Here is a 22,056-nt window from a genome sequence, read left to right on the forward strand (position 1 = left end):
CACTTTAAATGGCACCTGCATTTCTAAGGAGAGTTTACAACTGTAAGAGAAGTTAAGCAAACGCAAGAGTAGAAAAACTGGGCTGTTGCCTAGCAACAGGGGTCCAGAGAGGCAGGTCCCTCCCACAGACACGCAGAAGAAACTAGAAACAGCGGTTTTGAGTTCAGTGGTTTTGAAGACAGCTGCTAAGCAGAAGCAACCTAGAAGGGGCAGATAGCTAGTCCCAAGCTAAAGTTGGTTGAAAGTAGCTGCCAGAGAGAGACCAGAGCAAAAGGGACAGATAGCAAGTCCCAAGTTAAAGAAGAAAGTCTCCAAATCCACGGGTGTGGAACAGGAGAAAGTCCCAAGAAGACCTTCTAGTTAAAGGAAGGACAAGAACCTGGGAAAGTATAAGATAGCTTTTGTAACTTGTGTTATCCATACAAATCTGTATATATCTGTAAAGGTATAGTTATGGATGAAGGAGTATTGTTCATCTTTTCTTGTTGAATAAAATGTTTTATGCTTTTGTTAAAAGTTCATTAGCTGACTCCGGTGACTCTGTTTAGTAGCCCCTCTCCACATACCTAAACAAACAAATAAAAGTTAGGATCTATCAAGCTGGGTTCCACCCCAGGATCAGGCTTGTCCAGTGGTAACTTCAGCTGGGGATCATAAAGCTATCAGCACTAACTACATCAATGGATGGTACAAATTACTGTTCGAAAGTAGGATTCTTTTAATGCTTCATATTATTTTTCAACATCTTAATTTGATCGGATTTTATCTCCCAAAATGCTGCATTTGACAACAGGCCTGTATCTGAACTCTCCTTCAAGCAGTGACTACCTATTTGACTCAAGGGTTAACTACAGAAGGGTGCTTATTCAATGCAGTGTAGAATAGTGGAACCTCACTGCATTCCTTCAACTGAAATTTGAACATACATTTTTAGGAAAAGGAATGCCATGAATTTGTTTCAAATTATATCTTACTGGGCACAATACCTAAAGTACACGTACTCCATTGGAATATAAAGGTCTACTCATACCTAAATGTTTAAATTAAATCATACAAACTTGTATTCCAGAGACTGGAACTGCATTTTTACTTTGCACATCCAATTTTGGATCTAGCTCAAACAGAAGAGATAAACTGGTTTGGAGTAATTCAGTTCCCAATGCATGAAAGCTATAGCTTAACTTTCACAAAAGTTTGTTTCCATGAGTATTCGGAAAGTAGGGCCTTTGAAGAATAGTATGGTTACCACTCGTCTGCCTTTCTGGTGTTGGTGGAATATGCGTGGGCAATACCAGTTGACTCTTGAATTTCTCCTCTTAAACAAACTGATAGTGCTGGGAATCACTCATATGAAACAAAATATTTACAAAATAAGTCAGTGTATTAACTCACTATGCCACCAGCCTGCTCTTTTGCACTATGTATATCATCAATAATTTTTTTTAATAGAAAAGTGACATTGGGCAGAATTTTCCATTGTTGGGAGGTGGGGGGGTAGAGCAGGTCCGCACCGCCATTTTATGCGGGCGGGCCAATAAAGGCCCACCCAGTGTATTTGCCGACTCCCATGGATAGCGGGAGTGTGTGGACGGCGGCTGGCGCGCACAGACCGGCGGGTCCAACGATGACCCGGCAGCCTGTTTAAAAGAAGGCCTGGCAGCACTTTGTAGGCTGTTGACAATGGCCAGTTCGAGGGCACACCACAGGGGGTCGGGTGAGCAGGCCAGGCTGCAGGGTCTGCCACAGGAGCAAGGCAGGCTGCAGGGTAGGCCAATGCGCTCCTCGTTTTTCTGATGACTGCCTTGCTGCCCTCCTCGAGGAGGTGGCAGCATGGCGGGAGGTGTTGGTTCCCCAGGATGGGAGGAGGAGGCCCCCACATATGACGCAAGGTGCCTGGGAGGGGGTGGCAGAGGTGGTGAGATCCCCTGATGTGGTGTGGTGCATCTGGATCCAGTGCCGCAAGCACTTCAATGATTTGTTGCACTCTGGCAGGGTGAGTACCATGTTGGCTTTGGGCATTTAACCCAGCAGGTAGCCTTACCCTCTGAGGCGCGCCCCCCCGCCACCCCAACCCGCCAAGTCTTACTGTCATGACTGCATTGAATCATGTAGGGCATTTTTCCTTCACTGGGTGGGAAAGCAGGTAGTGCCCATGCTTAGATCAGCCTGAGTGGTTCATGAGGAGATGAGTTCTCCCCCACACCATGTGTTTCTCTTAGTCGCATTTGACTAGTTTGGGGGCAACCTGCAGGGGATGCAGCTAGGCACTTACTCAGAACTCCAGCACATGTCCTATTCAGGGTGATGAGATGGTGGAAGGGGAGCCTAAAGGTGTCGTGGCAAAGAACCATCTGCTGCCTCTACGCTGCACATAGTCGCACATCCTTGCTGTGGGAACACATACCGTGTGGTTCCTAAAGTGATGTACACAGCATGTGTCCAAGGGGACAGAGTTGGGAACAGGTGTACTATCTTTGTGTGAGTGGTCAGCAGTAGTGGGGAGAGGAAGCACTGGAGGCCTGATATGGCCCACTGTGGTTGGGGTGCGGCGTGCACATGCAGAATCCATGTGCAATTTGCTGTAATGAGTGGTGTTCTCTCTTTCTCAGGAGAAGAATGCTCATAATGCCTCGGAGCGTGCGAGGACTGGAGGCGGCCAGGCACACCTCCTCATCTTAAGCAGATTCAAGCAGGAAGCTCTTGAGCTGGAGAGGCCGCATGCACCCAGACCAACTGGTGTCGGTGAGGCTGGGGTGGCACGGCCAGGTACTTGAGGCCAACAGTGAGATTCGCAATATCCTCCCAACATCCATAGCACTGATGGTTGTAAAATTTGTTATTGTTGCAACATTGCTCGGTCAGAGGTGTGCAGCACAGAAAAAGGCCCTTTGGCTCATCGAGGATGCGCGGGTCAAACACGTACCTAATTATTCTAATCCCATTTTCCAGCACTAGGCCCATCGCCTTGTATTCCATGGCATCGCAAGTGCACATCCAAATACTTACTACATGTTAGGAGGGTTTCTGCGTCTATCACCCTTTCAGGCAGTGAGTTCCAGATTCCCACCACCCTCTGTGGGCAAAAGTTGCTCATCACATCCCCTGTAAACCTCCTGCCCCTTACCTTAAATCTATGCCCCCTGGTTATTGATCCCTCCGCCAAGGGGAAAAGTTCCTTTTTGTCTACCCTATCTATGCCCCTCATAAGTTTATACACCTCAATCATGTCTCCCCCTTCAATCTCCTCTGCTCCAGGGGAAATAACCCCAGTCTATGCAAACTCTCATAACTGAAACTCTCCAGACCAGGCAACATCCTGGTAAACGTCCTCTGCACTCTCTCCACTGCAATCACATCCCTAATGCACATTTCAAAACTGCACACAGTACTGTAGCTGTGGCCTAAGCAGCGTCTTCTTCAGTTCGAACATTACCTCCCTGATCCTATATTCTATGCCTCGGCTAATAAAGGCAAGTATGCCATATGCCTCCTTAAACACCTTATGTACCTGTCCCACTACCTTAAGGGACCAATTGACATGCACACCAAGGTCCCTCTAATCCTCATTACTTCCCAGGGTCCTACCGTTCATCGTGTATTCCCATGCCTTGATTGTCCTGCCCAAGTGCATCACCTCACACTTATCCTCACATTAAATTCCATTTGGCACTCATCAGCCCATCTGACCAGCCCGTCTACATCCTCCAGTAATGTAAAGCTATCCTCCTCACTATTTAGCACCCCACCAATGTTCGTGTCCATTGGGTCTGGAATGTTGAGTGCATAATGAGCCAGGGGGACAGGGATGAAGTTTGTCAGTGTGTGCACACTAACTGATCCACTATCCTATGTTAGTTGTAAGAGTTTAAACTGACTGGTTTGAGCGAAAATGGCACAACAATGGGCAGAATTTTCAGTTTGACGTGTGGGGGGTGGGCCCCACACGTTTGCGCGTAAAATGATGCGCGGTGACGTCGGGCGAGTGTCCCGACATCACCGCACACCATAGCGATATTTCGCTGGGCAGGCGCGCGAGATAGTCCGACGTGCACCCGCCATTAATTAACGGGACAGTTAAAGCCCTTTAGTCTTCAACTGACGCTGATTTTTAGGCGCCCATTGGCCTAATCTTCATTTTCAATGAGCTCTGCAGTGTTTAGCACCAGCTTTCACCTCCAAAATATCATTAAATACAAAATCTGTAATGGAAAACATTAGCTTCTTAAAACTTTAAAGATTTCCTTATTCCTTAAAGCATAGTCAATTCTTTCTTTATAGAGCATGTTTATTAAAACATGAGTCAGGGCACACACTGGGCTCTTGTCTCATGAGCTACTTTAAATTAGAGACAATGCTCCCTTTAAGTGCTGAAAGCCCATGCTTAATGTAATAAATATGGCTGTACAGTACCATGTTACACTATCTGCCCAATAGTTCTCATTTCAATGCAGTAAAAGTAAAACAAACAAGAATTTCTGGTTGATACCAATACTAAATAACATCAATATTTATACAATCTCCTTTTACAGTTATCACCACCATGTTTTAAGCTCCCTGTCACTCAGTATCAATAGTATAATCACACCAAATGACTATGCAAGTTACCATTTGATGTGTTCTCAATATTTCAATATATTAAGATGCAATTAGTTGAATTCTTCTCCTTGGGAATATCAGTTAGCATTAAGATGATTTTGGGTACATTTCCCCCATAACTTACAATATGTATATAATTTTGACAGCCTGTGAATCAGATTTCATTGGGGACAGCTCCAAATGACTATATTAAGTGTATAATGTGAATGTAAGTTAACCAACTGTAAAAATTAAGGACATAAGACTTTGAACAGTTTTCACAAAATAGGACTTGGAGAAATACGGAAGTCAAAAATTTGAATAAGATAGGGAGAATGATTCAGATAAAGTAATTTAATATACTGTACCATTAATGTACACTTTTTATGCAGTAGTCAAAAGAAAATGCATTATTACAGCTGTTGTGGGTTGTGGTTATGAGCTGCAATTTTTCACTATGCTGCAGGTCAATTAAGACTCACTCTCACCTCTTCTTAGACATAACATCAATTGATCACCAGTTCCTAGGCAGTTGTGTGACTGACATTTCTTGCCAGTACTGACACTGTATGCAATTTTTAAGTTAATTAAAAATAGTTCCAATGGTAAAATTAAAATTACACGTTGTAAAACAGAACAGCTACGAATGTACTCAATAGCAATGAACCGTAAACAATACTATTGAGTTTAACACTGTTGCAATTTTATGTTCAAATAGATTTTTTAAAAATTCAATCTTTAGATATATGCGTAGAATTATTGTTCAAACACTTCCCTTCTCTTCTACAAAAAACAGTTAACTGCCAAGTTAGACCATATCATTATGCATTACGTGTGTGCCGAGCTTGGTTACTGTTTCCTGTCATTGCTTGTTATAACACTTCAATATGGGAACCCAGAGACAGATTTAAATTACTCTTTACTTAAACAATGGCACCATTCATGCACACCAGATCTATATTACACACATTATTCAGGATACACTTAAAAAAAAGTTTTGTTGTTGATCATACAATAGCCAAAATAAGATTCTATAATAGCTTTTCTTTACCTTAACAAATCAGTTTATTAAACTATGACTAACAACTTTCACATATTTATATTCTCAACTACCTATATCACATCCAAAAAATGCAAGACATTTCCCTTTCTTTCCAACAGGTTTGTTCTATCATGTTAAGTGGTTCAATAAAAGGTAAAAATATTTCAGTTAGCCATAATGAACTGGACTTTAAAACACAAAAGATACTCGTTTCCACAGTACCGTCAAGACTACTGCATCATAAACTAATATAAAACATTAAAATATGAAGAGGGGGGCATTACATTCAGTCAATGTTCTAATCTCTTGCATCTGCTCAGCAACCTTGATACTACAAATCCCTAGAATTTCTCCCCAGTCCTTATAAATCATGTATCCATTGTGGCCAAGGTTATAGGTAGGCAACCTCTTCCCAGACTTCCACTAATGCTGAGTTAATCACAAGGAGGTCCCAAGAAGACCTGGGGTTGATCTTTGTTACTCTGTTCCCCATTTGAGCTATCCGGCCCGTGTTTAACACTTACCCACAGCAATATGGATATGGAACGGAGTGCAGCAGCATAAGGAAACTGAACTTACATGTTGTAATTCCCCAGGGTATAAAGCATTTTATTGTATTTTAATAGACTATGCAAGTCTTTATTCTATATAAAAGTTCTTATTTATTACAACAAAGCATCTTGCAAAAGGAATGTTTTTTGAACTGCAGTGATTGTTTCTATGTGGGAAAAAACTGCAGCCACGTTTGGTCAACAACAACCAACCAGCAGGTGAATAATCTGCTTTTAAATGCTATTGGTTAGCAATGATGTTGGTTGAAGATGAATGTTTCTCCAGATCACTGGAAGAATTCCCTGCTCTTCTAACAATAGTGTGATGGATCTTTAACATCTACTTTAATCACTTGGATGGACAGATAAGACCTTAGTTTAACATCTCATCCAAAGTCAACACTTCTCATAAAAAAATGTTTTTTCACTACGGCATTGCAACGTCATCTCAAATTATATGTTCATAGTCTGGTCTAAGGCTGAAATCTATAACTAACTCAGAAATGAGAATGCTACCATGTGAGCAAAGCTTACAGTGCTCTGCCTGCTCTCATTTTTTTCAAGGTATTTTGCATATCTCTGTCTACATTAAATGGCTCAGTAAGCCCATTTAATGTCAGAGATGGCGTGTCATGTCAGAGATGTCATATGTTTGGCTGACAAATTGGACAAGGTAAAGGGACTCCACAGAGTACACAATTACTGGGCAGAACAAGTGCATTCCAGATTAATTCATTTTGAAATTATCTTCATAAATAAGATTTGCAAAGCAATCTCCAGAGGACAATTCCTACAATCAGCTTTATAAAAAAAATGACTCCTCAGAGAATAAATCATTACCATACTTGAAATTAAACATACCCAGACCAGATGCAATAATAACTGTGCAAAGAAAATGCATGCAGATTAAAGAAAACAAATAAATTAATTCTCGAGGTCATCATTTCTTTTATTTTCTCATCTTTAGTTTACAAACTCTTAACAATTTTACATTTACAAAATTAGATTTTCTTAAAGGACCTGAAGTTCTTGTTGACCTCATTACATCAATCAGACAGTCTCCGCATCCTGTACTTACTTATCTTGTTACTATCATTGGCTGTCTCTTCTGACCCATCACTGTCCTCTTCATCGTCTCCTGAAGAAATGGCATCTGGAAGAAAACCATAACCTATAGTCTCCCCAAGATCATGAAAATTTGAAAAATGGATATTTTCTAAATATTTCTAAAACATTTCCTCTCTAGATAGCCAAAGAACATTAACGCTATTTTCAAATTATTTTTAACAATAATCATGTAAAATAATTAAAATAACACAATATTTCCATTAGGCACCAGCACACAATATTATGCATAATAATCTTACTTGGCTTTGGTGGTTTAAATTGTTCCCTCCCAGACCAAACACCATGCCAAGACCCAAGCAGCTCCAGCACTACCTACTGAAAGGAGCATGTGAGATGTTTGATATAAATTTGCCCACAGTTCAACTCCACCCTTTGATGACTCAGCCAAAATATGGAACGTGCTTTCTGGGATAATCATGGCTACAGTGCTGCCTTAAAATTTTACTCAGGAAGTGTACTAATATCAAAAATCACTACACTGAAAAGACATAAGGTAATTACTCAGATTGGAGCAGCTCTTCTACATGTGAACTAAAAGATCAAGGCTTCAAAACAAAATTCTCTCTAAAAACTCAAACGAGACAAGCATCCACATGGGATCATTTGATATGTGGCAAGTCTTGTTTTTGTTATTAATTTAGCATATACAATTACAGAAAGTGTACAGGTATTGAAATAGAACAGCCCTCAAGTCCAAGAACAATCTGCATCAACCTTTTGGAAAATTATCGTATTCCTGACGGCTACTCCTGTCAAACAGTCTGTCAATTTGGGTTTCAGTTTGTATTTGTCCATAATGCCAAGTTAATTATTTCCGCCCCCCCCAAGCCTTAATTAAATGTTGTTTGGAGGTGTAACGGTGTCAGCATAAATATTAAGCCTTATTGAATTTCTAGATCCAGTTCAAATGTTACTCACCTGTAATGTTTACAACGAAGTACACTGTATCACTGCCTATTGGTCTAATTGCAGTGCAAGCATAGAGGCCCGAATCCTCGTGCGTGGCATCACTAATCTGCAAGTACTCTCTGATTATGTAAGTCTTATTGCTGTACCCCAACTGTTCCCCATCTTTAGTCCAACTGATGCTCTGTACATCCTCTTTCAATGGACATTGCAACTGAAGCAAATCTCCTGGATGCGCTGTGTGCACTTCAGGTTGAGAGATTTGGTAGTTTGATGGAAGCTCTGCAAAGCAAGAAAAGGAAGGAAGAGATGGGAAGGAAAAGGAAAGTAGCAATATAGGTCAGAAAATCTGACTTCATTTGATGCCCCATTTTGCCTTAAAAATAAGCAGTGGTAAGCAAAAGCTTAACATTGGAAATGAAATCACATCTGCCACTAGAGTCACAGGGGGCAATTTTAACTCTTTGCAATAGAGTAAAATGTGCAATACTGGAAGTCAATGGATGGGAAAATTGGGAAAAGCGTATGACATGTGGTCAATCCTATATCACCCATTTTACACCATCACCAAAAAATAAAACAACACCCATTGACTTTGCTTACATACACGTGGAACAGCATGCAGCAGATAGATGGTACATCTATTTAGAAATTAAAAACCCCAAATCACAAAATTTAAACCAAAATCAATTAAGTTCCCAGCAAAGCACTGTTTGTTGCACGCTCCCAAATTGAAAACATGGTTACACATAATTATAAGGCAGCACACTGAAATATATTTACCAGCTTTGCCTTAATATGCAACAGAGGTTTTCATATGTCTGAGCATTTTCCATTTCTTGCTGCTATAAAAAGTTTTTTTTTAAATGATATATCAACTCAGCATGAGATTGCAAAAGCCTACAGAACATGAAGATAATCTCAGGGCAGTGGCACTAACTGCATTATTTTGTAAAACCAGTAGTTCTACGCAATGTATCAAAATACCTCCAAGGATGTAACACTCAAATATTGAGTTTCTATGAAATTCTAATAAAACCAATTGCCCTGAAATTCCTGAGTTGACAGGAACATAATTAAAGGTTATGCCTGGGGGAAGGGACAGAATATGTTTTGGACCCAAAATCCCATTCACGTCAAAGTGGCGGAGGGGAAGAAAAGAAAGGTTCCTGGGCTTCCCCAGAAATGCTTTCATTTATGCTCTTGAAAGGTTTTAATGGAACACATCCCAGTGGAATCGTGGTCCAAGTTCCTTTTGAGAGCTTGTAGGGAAGGGATCAATTACCGTCCTTCGTCAGAGCAGTTCCAGGACATCAAAAGGGGACTATTTAAGCTCACTCACCTTGGAAGGGTGAGTCAGCTCAATTTACGGAAGCCACTACTGGGTGCATCCTTTCAGGCGCCATAGGCATGCCCCAATTGTACAAATGACCCAGGGATGTGGAATATGATCACCGGCTGTGGGTGGGTTTCAGTCACATGGTGGAAGGCACAGGTCTTCCTCTTAAGTTCCTTAACTGAGTCATAATGCATCAAAAGGGAGTGGAGAGAAGAGGCTGAATATAGGACACATCTCCCATTAGAGAGGTGAGGTGATGTGCAGGAGGGAAAATCAGTTAGACAGTTGTTGTGAGCCAACATCTGGCTAGTAATGAAGACTAGCATGGGCAGATACTTGGGACCAGGTAACTGCAGAGCTCTGACTTAGGAGGTGCATGGGGAATCCATATTATGGAAATAGACAAGAAAAAAAATCAAATTAATATACTTTCATATTCTTTCCAGGCTATGCAGCACAGATAAATATATTATACTGATCTTGTGGTTTGTTCTTTAATTCAGTCTTTATATCTTATTAAATTATAAAATTGCACAAAAGCTACAAATCATTTTCCAACAGAATGACATCTGTTAAGAGAAACCTGCCTTAGACATGTCTCTTTAATTAAGCTGTAATTACGTTAAGAAAATTACTCCTGGGCTTCCTTGTTTCAACAAGGCATTGCTGTAATGAATCACCAAGTATTTCTTGCACTACACTCCACCAAGACTGTGTGAGGCAATTTGATATGACTGGCATTTACATTCCCAGATGACAAAGTGACTGCAAAATTACTTTTGATTGTGATCTGGTTGAAAAAGCCTGGAAGGAACAACATTTCACAAGGCAAGGTTCTTCAGAGACATACAAATAATAATTATTCATTTGCAGACTCCCTAAGCATCAAGCTCCATCTCTCTTCTGTCAATTCTTTGTTGCAAATTCGTAAGCTGTGCAGGCATTTTACACATAAAGAAACTTTAATTGAGAAATTTCTCCCCCCACCACCCCATACATACCAAGAAAGGCAATCAATTACACATTTACACCTTCCCTGGGATTCACTCAACCTCACTCTGCTTATTCTACTCAGGAGTAAAAGTAGTGTCAGAAATACAAAATACAGCAAAACTTCTATATTAAGCACAAATGTGTGCTCAGAATCCTTGCAGTAATATTTTACATCAGCGGAAATCAAAACACATTTCGTAATACAAGAACATGAACTACATGCAACACACTCCAGTGAGGTCAGAAAGGGAAGAACTGCTTAAAATGTATGGAAAATTTGTAGACACATTCATTTCAAAATTGTTTATGGTGCTCTACATAGTGAAAAGATAATTATTCTCCACACAAGCACCCTGCATATGCTGCCTGCCTTTTACACATGAAAAATAATTAAATCTTGGCATCATAAACCCCAACATTGCCTGTAGAATGGAGTACAGCATAGGCAGTGAAGCATTAACTGGGCTGGATCTCACAGGAAAAAGAACTCAATTATTTCACACTCAAATTATTTCTTATCTAAGCAATACTTTCAAACAATAACACATCACTTGAATATTTATTGAAGAAATCATTAAATTGAGTTATTTTTCTGTTTTTCTTATTATATCCCAGCCTGATCTGCTTCCTTAAATGATTCAAGGTCATCCATACACCAAATTGTCTGAAATCCTCAGAGCCAGATTAACGAATCTCAGGGTCCTGGGCACCAAATATATTTTGACCTTCAGGCCACGAATAAATAATAGTGGTAAGGCAAATGAATATATAGGCCCATACATACTGCATTATAATAAATTAAATCATATTACAATATACTATACTTAAATGAACTACCTCCCTACTAGCCCCAAACCTGGTAGGAGCCCCATGTATGGCTTATGGACTCGAGCATTATTTTGCCCCTTGAAATCATCTTCCTAATTACCTCTGCCAGTCCACCACCTGTTCCACCTTTAAAATCTCTCTATTTGATCAAGTTTTAGGTCAACCTTCTTTGGTTCCATGGTCATTTTTCCTTAAAACTTCTTTAAAATAGCTTGGAGCTTTTTCTATGCTAAAGGTGCTATATAAATGCAAACTGCTGTTTAATATATATGCTTAGGGAAAAAAAATATTCAAGAAACACACTTCAATTGTTAAATTCCACCTGAACCGGTATTTCAGTTTCTAACTTAAGATTTCTTATAACTTCTTGTTTATTAGAAACCCACTTTGAAATGCTTCATTATTTGGCTAGTGATAACTACATTCCTTACTATATTATTTTAGAGCTGGAGAGAACTACAAACATTTTCTTCATTTCTTTCTGAAACTGTATACATTACAAAAGCATTTACCTATTGTTTGTTTGACCCGTCACATGTTCATATCTTCATAAATGATAGTCCTGGGTAACTTGACTCAGTGTCATTAGTGATTGGACTGCTTATGCATTCTTCCTTTAGCATTGTTGTCTTTTAACTTTAATGTTCTGTGGTTGAACTCCATTATTTGCTACATCCTTAATTCTACACGAGAACCTATGGCTTTCTTTCTACTCAACAGGGATTGAGATTTCAGAGATTGAGATTACTGATAACTTGAAACCCAAGAGTTTAAAATTCATTCTAAAGCAGAGTACAGTAGATTTTTGTTGCCACTTTGTGACCAGCAAACAAAGTGGCAATAGGTGCAAGGTGGAAAATATCATAGAATGGTTATAGCACAGAAGGAGGCCATTTGGCCAATCGTGTTTATGCTGGCCCTCTGAAGAAGCAATTCACTTAATGCCACTCCACTCTGCCTTTTCCCCATAGCCCTGCAAATTGCTCCTTTTCAGATAATGATCCAAATCCCTTTTGAAAGCCTCAATTGACCCTGCCTCCACCACACTCTAAGGCAGTATATCCCAGATCCTAACCACTCACTGTGTAAAAAAGTTGTTCCTCATGTCACCATTGCTTCTTTTGCCAATTACTTTAAATCTGTGCCCTCTGGTTCTCGATCCTTCCACTAATGGGAACAGTTTCTCCCTATATACTCTGTCCAGACCCTTCATGATTTTGAATACTTCTATCAAATCTCCTCTCAGCCTTCTCTTCTCCAAGGAGAACTGTCCCAAGTTCTCCAATCTTTCAACATAACTGAAGTTCCTCGTCCTTGGAACTATTGTCGTGAATCTTTTCTGCACCTTCTCTGATGCCTTCACATCCTTCCTACAGTGTGACACCCAGAACTGGACACAGTACTCCAATTGAGGCCAAACCAAAGTTTTATACAGGTTTAACATAAATTTATTGCTTTTGTACTGTATGCCCTATTGATAAATCCCAGGATGCCATACGATTTATTAATTGGGTTCTCAAACTGTCCTGCCACATTCAATGATTTATGCACATATACACCCTCTGATCCCTCTGCCCCTGCACCCCTTTAGAATTGTACCCTTTATTTTATGTTGGCTCTCTGTGTTCTTCCTACCAAAATTAATCACTTCACACTTCTCTACATTAAATTTCATCTGCACTTGTCTACCCATTTCTTTTCTTTTATTCATTCATGGGATGTGGGCTTCGCTGGCTGGGCCAGCATTTATTGCCCATCCCTGGTTGCCCTTGAGGAGGTGGTGGTGAGCTGCTTTCTTGAATCCCTGCAGACCATGTGGTGTAGGTACACCCACAGTGCTGTTAGGGAAGAAGTTCCAGGATTTTGACCCAGCGGCAGTGAAGAAACCGCAATATATTTCCAAGTCAGGATGGTGAGTGACTGGGAGGGGAACTCAAGGTGGCGGTGTTCCCATCTATCTGCTGCCTTTGTCCTTCTAGATGGTAGCGGTCATGGGTCTGTAAGGTGCTGCTAAGGAACCTTGGTGAATTCACCACCCTGTCCATGTCTTTTTGAAGTTCTACACTATCCTCCTCATCTTCCATAATACTTCCAAGTTTCATATCTTCTGCAAATTTTGAAATTATGTCCTGCAGACTATTACGCCAGTATAGGTCAAGGAGAACAGGGGTCCTAACACCAATCCCTGGGGAACTCCCATATAAGCCTTCCTACAGTCTGAAAAATAACTGTTCATTACTACTCTGTATCCTGTGACTCAGCCAATTTTGCATCCATGTTGCTACAGCCCTTTTTATTCCATGAGCTGTAACTTTGCTCTCAAGTCAGATGCGCGGCACCTTATCTAATGCCTTTTGGAATTCATGTACACCACATCAGCAGCATTGGCCTCATCAACCCTCTCTGTTATCTCATCAAAAAACTCCAGCAAGTTAGTTCAATGTGATATGCCCTTAACAAATCTGTGCTGGCTTTCCTTAATTAACCTACATTTGCCCAAGAGATTATTAATTTTCTCCTGAATTACCGTTTCTAAAAGCTTCCCCATCAGTGAGGTTAAACTGATTGGCCTGTATTTGCTGACCTTAAATTTACACCTGTTTTTGAACAAGGGTGTAATATTTGCAATTCTCCAGTCCTCTGGCTGAGTCTAAAGGAAGGTTGGAAAATTATGGCCAGTGCTTCCACAATTTCCACCCTCACTTCCCTCAGTATCCTTGGATGCATCTCATCTGGTCCTGGTGCCTTATCAACTTTAAGTACAGACAACCTCCAATACCTCCTCCTCATCAACTTTAAACCCTTCAAGTATCTGAGACATCTGCTCATTCACCATGAGCTGAGCAGCTTATTTGGTAAAGACAGGTACAAAGTACTCATTTAGTACCTTAGCCATGCCTTCTGCCTACATGCATAAATTGCCTTTTTGATCCCGAATCAGCCCCACTCCTCCTCTTCCCACCCTTTTATATTTATAATGCCTATAGGAGACTTCTGAATTCTCTTTTATGTTAGCTACCAGTCTCTTCGCATTCTCTCTCTTTGCTTCTCTTATTTGCTTTTTTAATTCTCCCTGATCCTTCTATATTTGGCCTGGTTCCCAACTGTATTATCCACCATATGTGTCATAGTACAGTTTTTCTGCTTCAGCTTAAACTCTATCTCTTTCATCACCCAGGGAGCTCTTTGTGGGAATATGCCTTGACTGTTTTCAAACTTCCTCTTCTTTAGCGGCAGCCCATTGTTCAGTTACAGTTTTGTCTGCTGATCTTTGATTCCAATTTATCTGGATCAGATCCATTCTTACCCCCACTGAATTTGGCTTTTTCCCAATTAATTATTCTTATTCTGGATTGCTCCTTGTCCTTTTCCATAGCCAACCTAAACCTTATGATAAAATGATCACTGTCCCCTACTAATACCTCATTGCTAAGAACCAGATCGAGCAATGCCTCCTTTCTCGTTAGACTGGAAACATAATGCTGTAGAAAATTCGTCTGAACATACTCTAGGAACTCTTGTCCCTCTTTGCCCTTTACGCTACCAACATCCCAGTCTATGTACCGGATAATATAGTATAACCTTAAAAAAAAATTGATATTTTACAACAAAGATGAATCAATCTATGTTGTGGCAGTTGGTCACAGCATTTTATGGAAATTTATTTTGTTGTTTGAGCTCCTGCATTACTTAACTGGAACTTGAGAAATGATAGTCAAAGAGGTAGTGCTGGTATACTAAAGCAGGACAACAAGATGTCATGGACTGATAAGAGGCACTACAACTTTCCCTTGGGAGTTTGCAATCTTTACCAGGCTGTTCAGGAGAAGCACGAAACATTGAAAGATGGAGCAGGCATAAATCAATTAAAATATAATTATGAGAATAAATTTATCTATTCAAAAGAACTTCAAAAGGACAGTAAGTATAATCTTTGCTCTTAACTGAAAGTTTGGAAGAACTATAAAGTGTTACGGTTCTGCTTGTAAATGTCCTGCATGTCACTAAACGAAAATAGGATGACAGGCTCTTAAAGGATTTCCTCCTTGGCAGTGCTTCTACCATCAAGCAGCTGGCGCAAGTGGTCATACTTACTCCAGACAGGAAGGAGCAAACGCTCCAACCTAACTCAAACAACCTACAACCACAGAGACAGGAGGCAAGTGCCAAACACTATACCACAGGTCCACTGTGTACAAGTAGCATTTATAGTTTTTTTTCTTTAATGGAATAATACAGTTTTGTGAAGTTTCTGACTCTTCCATATGTTAAAACTATCCAATTGATGGTCTAAAACTGAGGACTGATTTTCAGATGGGCTGGCCAAGTAACATTCTGTAGGATGATGGGCTGATAAAAATGAAGATGCCCTTTCAGGGAAATAGGTTGCACTAGGGTCAATGTGGTAATCTTAACATACTTCAAAGTTAGGAGTAAAGGCATTAATAAAAGCTTACATTTTATTTTATCCCCTACAGAAGGATATTTAATAGACCATCTTATTTTCCTCGACATAACTCCTTTATTAACATTTTGTTTTATTTACACCTATACTTTAGAGTTATGCTTCAGTCAAACAAAGTTATCAATTGAAGGTTGTTCTAAATGATGGAAAAGCCTACTGCCTTACTGGGAACAGAATAAACCAACACTTGTGAAGTTGCTTTTTGAACTGTTCAAACTGAAGTCAACAATCTTCAAGTATGAAACAAGCACACAAAACTTGGCTTAAAAAAATAGATTATGACCTATGAATCTAATAGGTCAGTGAAAGATTAGCAACCATGACTCAGTCAAAGCCATAGCAAGAAATCAGGGAGCATTTCAACCAGGTACATAAATCACTTACAGAAGGTTTCAACAATTTTAATCTTATCATGGAATTTAGAACATACATATTACATTCTATTAATGGAGTACATTGAGAGAATTATTTTGTAATCTTACTAGGAGTCTGAGGTATGACTCATTTAAGAAATTGAACATTGTGCTGTTATAACTCGGCATAATATACTAGTACTGAGGCTAGGACACATTGTCAGGCTAGCTTGTCTTGTCATGTCCTATGTGATATGCAAGCGTTTAATGTGGGATGTCAAAGGGATCATTGCTGCAAATCATCCCCATTTTTTTAAATTGCAGGATCAGTGCACTGTCAAAGAGAAAACTGTGCCCAAGAATACAACACAGTGACATACTATCAGCTACTAAAGTCATTATAGGTACAAGTAAGAACTATAATTAGCCCAGTTCAAGTGAACATTAGCCCTTCTGCACCTTGAAGATAACACTGGCAAGCTCACTACTCTTTGAAAATGCATCCCCATGTACTTATTCCTCATCGTCAGTCCTTCTGACAGAACCAGTGGGGGTTTAGCCATAATAGTCTATACTGGCAACCAGCTGCCAAGGCAAGAAGTCCTCTTTCCTCCACCCTGGATTTACCTACATTCTGTTGCATTGAGATAATCAATTGAATGGAGGTGATGGGGAGGGGTTGGTGGTGTGGTGAGGACTAGTGGGGAGAGGGCAATATTCTTCTACTCCACAGCATTGTGCTTTGATGCTGCAGCACACAGAGCACTGTGTCGTTGAGGCACAACATAATTATCACACACACCTAGCTTGTTTTAGATAAAAATCATTAAAACAATCAAAAAAATTTTCAAAATGAAAATAAACTTTCCCATTGCTATGAACCACTCAGTGAAATAACAATATCAAAACATTCTGAAAAGCAGACAGTAAACAACACTTGTTAAAACAGGTCCAAAATCTAACCACATTAAAAAGAAAAAAAATGCCATGATATACTTGATGTAATCTTTACAATGAGTTGTAGCATGTATTAATTTACTCTGCTTTTCACCATTCTTCAAGTTCAGAGACTCAAAATTGGGGGCAGACTGGAGTTATCTCAGGCCTTTGTACCCTCCCCAACCCAAACTAGGTCACCTTCAGTCTCCAGTGTAAAGGACTAAATAAGAACTCTCTTAAAATGAAGACTCAGAGAAGTGTCAGGTACGGCCTCAGCCAGGAAAACAGGGGCTCCAACATGCGGTACTCCTGTCCACAGTTCCACCTGCTGATGATGTCTCTGCCTTTCGTGCGACAAGCAGAGGTTCTGCTTCTTACAAGATATGTTGGAAATGGTGGGAACCTGGTATATCCAGGTCCTAACTGTGAGCATTCCACTGGAGTTATGCAGATGACTAACAAGCCCCACTGCAGATTTTGGGGGTTGTTCGTTTGTGGAGGTGTGGCATTCTCCAAAAATCCAGAAAGCCATTTTCCCAATGTCATCTTTGTATGTTTATAATTCTGCTAAACTGCCCTTAATGCTTTGGAGTACCATTACAACCAGTTAAAATAATACAATAGTATTCAGTATACATTTCTGATTTAATTCTTGATATTTCTATACTAGAATAGGGGTTTCTGTGAATCCCTGGATCTTTTAATTCTAGCATCTTAGCCACAGGGGATATTTTTTGAAAACATGACATAGTAAGCAAGTGCAAATTTTGAAAAATATCACAGAAATTTATACATAGAGACTAAACTTCATCTCACAAAAGACATAAAATCTCAATGTCAGCTTCTGAATAAGATTCTCCTAAGTGGAGACCAGAATATAGTCACTAAATACTGGGTTGATATTTAGTGGGTTATGCACATCCAGACAGAGTGATCACTGGCTCAGTATTCTAAGTCAGAAAGGTATAATTTGGACTCCAAATGGTTCTCAATTCTGATTGGCATCTGGGGCAGGTCCTTAAACCCAATGGCTGCAGGCTCCCTTGCCATTGCAAAGGGCAGGTGGGGCTCTTTAGCCTTGGGGGTTGCAGCTCCAAACCCTCAGAAGGTTAAGTCTGAAGATAAAAGAATGACAGGGGCAATACTTCAGCTATTCTTCCCCAGTAAATGGTTGAAGAATTTCATGTGATATTTGAGTTAGAACTTTCCGAACACAATCGCCAGGTTGACAGAACTGACAGACAGCAAACAAGATTTGAAATCTCCATATCAGCCATTTTTTGCTTGCTGGACAAGTGATTTCATAGTGTCAATGAACATTTCAAAAATGTGCTTTCCCTCACTAGCTCCGTACAGCCATCAGCAGAGGTTGGAAATGCTTTATGTCAAGCACTGAAATTACAACAATCAGAGTTTAAAACAGACAAACATGCATTTCCCCAGTGTATGTAATTCTCCTTTTCTGTTGTTAAGGATCACTTTCTTAATTTAGAATTTTTTATGATAAACCTCAAATGTACAAATTGTGCTTATAGGTTCTGGTATTGATGTTTTGGGTGTAGAACACATTGTAGAAGGAAAAAAACACTCAAGTCAGGACTCAATGAGCTGTCCTCCATTTACTAACCCCTTTGAAGAAATTGTAAGACTTTATTTGCATTTTTATGAAAGAGACAGTTTTCCATCGTCTATTTTTCCTTATGAATTCACACTAAAAAAGCTGCAAATTGTAAACTGTAACAGGAAATAAAACATTGCTATTTACAACCCACTAAAGCTACGTCATCATTTATTATTTTTGGACAGGGACACTGATAGAACTCAGATGTCTAAAAAAAAAGGTAAGACGGCTAATCTTATTGATTTTGATTATTCTAATTGAGAGAAAATGCAAATTATATGTAAAGTAATCTGGTTGTTCAAAATACTACACAGTTCATCTGTGAATGTTATTTGTTAAATTGCCAGCGAAAATACATGAATAAGGAAATGAGAAAAACAAGCCCAGTATTAACATACTATACAATGACTTTACCGTATATTCGAGGAAGCTTGGAACACCTGTCTTTTGCATTAGACATTGGACTAGGTCAGTTTCTTAGATGATTCAGAACATGAGCTTGGCTCAGAATGTGTTCTAACAGGACTAAAGCTTAATTCATTAAAATCCAAAGGATGCCTTCAGCAGGTTCCAACAGACCTTGTTATGAGTGTTTGTTTTCATTTGTAAAACAAAAAGTTACAAAACATTATCACTATTCTTAATAGTCTTTGCTTCATTTTTATGTTGTTTCTCTTTTTACAATATTTATTGAAATAATGAATGTTGGAAATATTATTTGGAACTGATTTGAGGTAGTTACTAAGACTGATGTTGTGAGGGAGAGGTATGAGCACACACACACAGCTGATTACATTTCTACATGGTCTCTTATGCTGCCAAGCTCAACAATTCCTCCAACCCTATGAAGACACCAGCATTCATTTAAACAAAAAAACAGGAAAGTAAAAACAAGAGATATGCAAGTCATTGTATTTGTTTGATTTTTTTTATTTGAAGGGGTATTAATGGTGACACTCACTGGTAGAACATTTGAAAATCAGAATAAACACTCATTCTTTGCTCCATCTACACCATTGCAGTATGAAGGATGACATTCCACTAATTTATCTTCAAGCTACCTTGGAGAAACTGATAAATGACCTAACCACAAATAAATAAAGAACCGTAAATCTAATTTGTACTTCTAACCATCATGACAGGTGTTTCAAATGTGATGCTGCCAGGTGAGGTCTGGTGATTGATCAGTAACGCACCTCAAAGTCCACAGCTATGCGTTGCCATGGTTTCACACAAACTCATTCTTCAATAATCCAGTAAATGAGGATCTTTCAGTGAATCAAAGAGTGTGAAGGAGTCATCATTTAGAAGTTGTGCTGGTGCCACGGAATTATGACAGCCCTTTGCAGGAGTGAAAGAATACCTTACTCCCCACCACTGAGGTCATCTGCTTATTCTATAGATACACAGAAATGGATCTTCCAAGAATGATCCAGATCAGTAACAGTTAAAACTGAGATCAACACTATGTTATTTAAACTATACATTTAAAGCTGCACACCCCATATTATCACCATGTACAAGTGCAACCAAATAAGCCAATCTATTAGAACATCTTTGACACTCTATCAAAGAGATAATCAAAACTTCATAGCAGAGACTTGTGAAGCAGTTCTGCTAGCCCCGCTCGTGCTCCAGTTCTCACTCTGATTCTATGATTAGAACCTGAAACCCAGATGAAATGCATAGTTCAGCTGGGTAGATATACGAAACAGGAGTTGACTTCATAATTGAATGAAGCATATAGCAGTACTCAAAAAACAGCAAAGGAACTCTCCTGGGATTCTTGCAAACATTTACCTTCAACCAACACCAACAAGAACTGATTAACTCTCCATTCATCTCATTGTTGTTTGTGGGGCATATATTGATACTGCACTTACCTACAAAATAGTAACTACATTTCAAAAATAATTCACTGACTGTGAAGTGCTTTGGAATGTCCTACGGACAGGAAAGATACGATATAAATATACTTTTTCGTTCTTCTGCTAGGTTTCTCTAATTGCTAGATATATCAGCAACATAGGCCTAAACAGTTCCAGATCTGTGCTGTTAACTGACTTCATTTTAATTGCCCATATTGCTCCCAAACTAGCAAAAGGATGATAAAAGAAAATTCAGTCTTTGCTTGTGTTCCTAGTCACTATCCAATAATTCTTCAGTTAGACGAAGAGAGAAAATAAGAATATGAGCAGGGGCATGCTACCGAGCCTGCTCCGCCATTCAATAAGATCATGTCTGAGCTTTTACACTAATTCCTATCCTATCCACTTAGTGCCCAAGAATCTATCGATCTCTGCCTTGAATATACTCAACAACTGAGCATTCACAGAATTCCTGGGGTATAGAATTCCAAGGTTTCACAACTCTCTGAATGAAGGTATTTCTCATCTCAATTCTAAATGGCTGCCCCCTTATCCTTAGACTATGAAGCCAAGTTCTAAAATGTCCAGCCATCGAGGGAAAACAGCCTCTCAGCAGCTAGCCTGTCAAGAAGTTTTTCTCGTTTCAATGAGTGCATAGTAAAAGTGTCATAACTTGTCTTTTTCCTTAACAAATACCATGATCTACTCTATCTGTGGGTTCTCTGCAATTAAAATTAAAGTGTTGTATGAAGAGCAGCAGATCATGGCTAAATGCTTGAAATGAGGCACAACTATATTTAAAGACTTGGGTAAGGAGACACTAGGGGAAATTCTGATACTTATAGTGGAGATGAAGAGGGGGATGTAACCCCATGATCAAAAAAATGACCAGTGACTGCACTTTGCCAATTTAATTTGTTGGAGCTTTTCAGCGTTATTAAATGAAGATCTACATGCAGACAAAAATTTGATTAATAGACAAATCATCAAATGGTGTGATTCAGCATCAGTCTGTGGGAGGCAATAAACGTGATGGAAATGACCAAACAAATATTTCCCTATAATCAGGTACTTTGGAGAAATTATAGTAGCTATCTAATGAGGTTTGCCATCGGTTAAAACTTATTGCTACAGCTTGGGGATACATTAACCTCTTTCTACCTTGTTTTCTCTTTATACCCATCATCTCCAGGCCAAGCAATTCCTAGCCAATATCATTTTTAGCCAACCAGGAGGCAAGTCTCAATGGACTACTTGGCTATTTCTATCCAAATTTCACTCCATTCTGCTGGAACAGCTCTTTTAATGTCCCTTTAATAGATCCCAGACAATCCAATGTTCCTAACTGGTCATTTCAGGAGTAATAATATCTTATTATCAATCACGCATAAAAAATACACAATTGTGCGTGCAAAGTTTAATATACATTGAAAATAAAGCAAAACAAA

The 22,056-nt window shown here is 39.4% G+C and overlaps 1 protein-coding gene across 5 annotated transcripts in view; it reads right to left on the bottom strand.

Moving 5' to 3' along the window:
• The window catches only part of LOC144694413 (fibroblast growth factor receptor 2-like), a 96,311-nt gene that overhangs the window by 65,765 nt on the left and 8,490 nt on the right, over positions 1–22,056 (bottom strand). For all 5 annotated transcript variants that reach the window (XM_078564778.1, XM_078564779.1, XM_078564777.1 and 2 more), the window contains exons 3-4: positions 8,215–8,484; positions 7,247–7,321 (exon numbers count right to left, since the gene is read on the bottom strand). In XM_078564778.1, the coding sequence (XP_078420904.1) occupies positions 7,247–7,321; positions 8,215–8,484 (345 nt within the window). The remainder of the gene's footprint in view (positions 1–7,246; positions 7,322–8,214; positions 8,485–22,056) is intronic.

Source organism: Cetorhinus maximus, chromosome 20 (genome assembly GCF_964194155.1).
Source record: "Cetorhinus maximus chromosome 20, sCetMax3.hap1.1, whole genome shotgun sequence".
Classification (NCBI taxonomy): domain Eukaryota; kingdom Metazoa; phylum Chordata; class Chondrichthyes; order Lamniformes; family Cetorhinidae; genus Cetorhinus; species Cetorhinus maximus.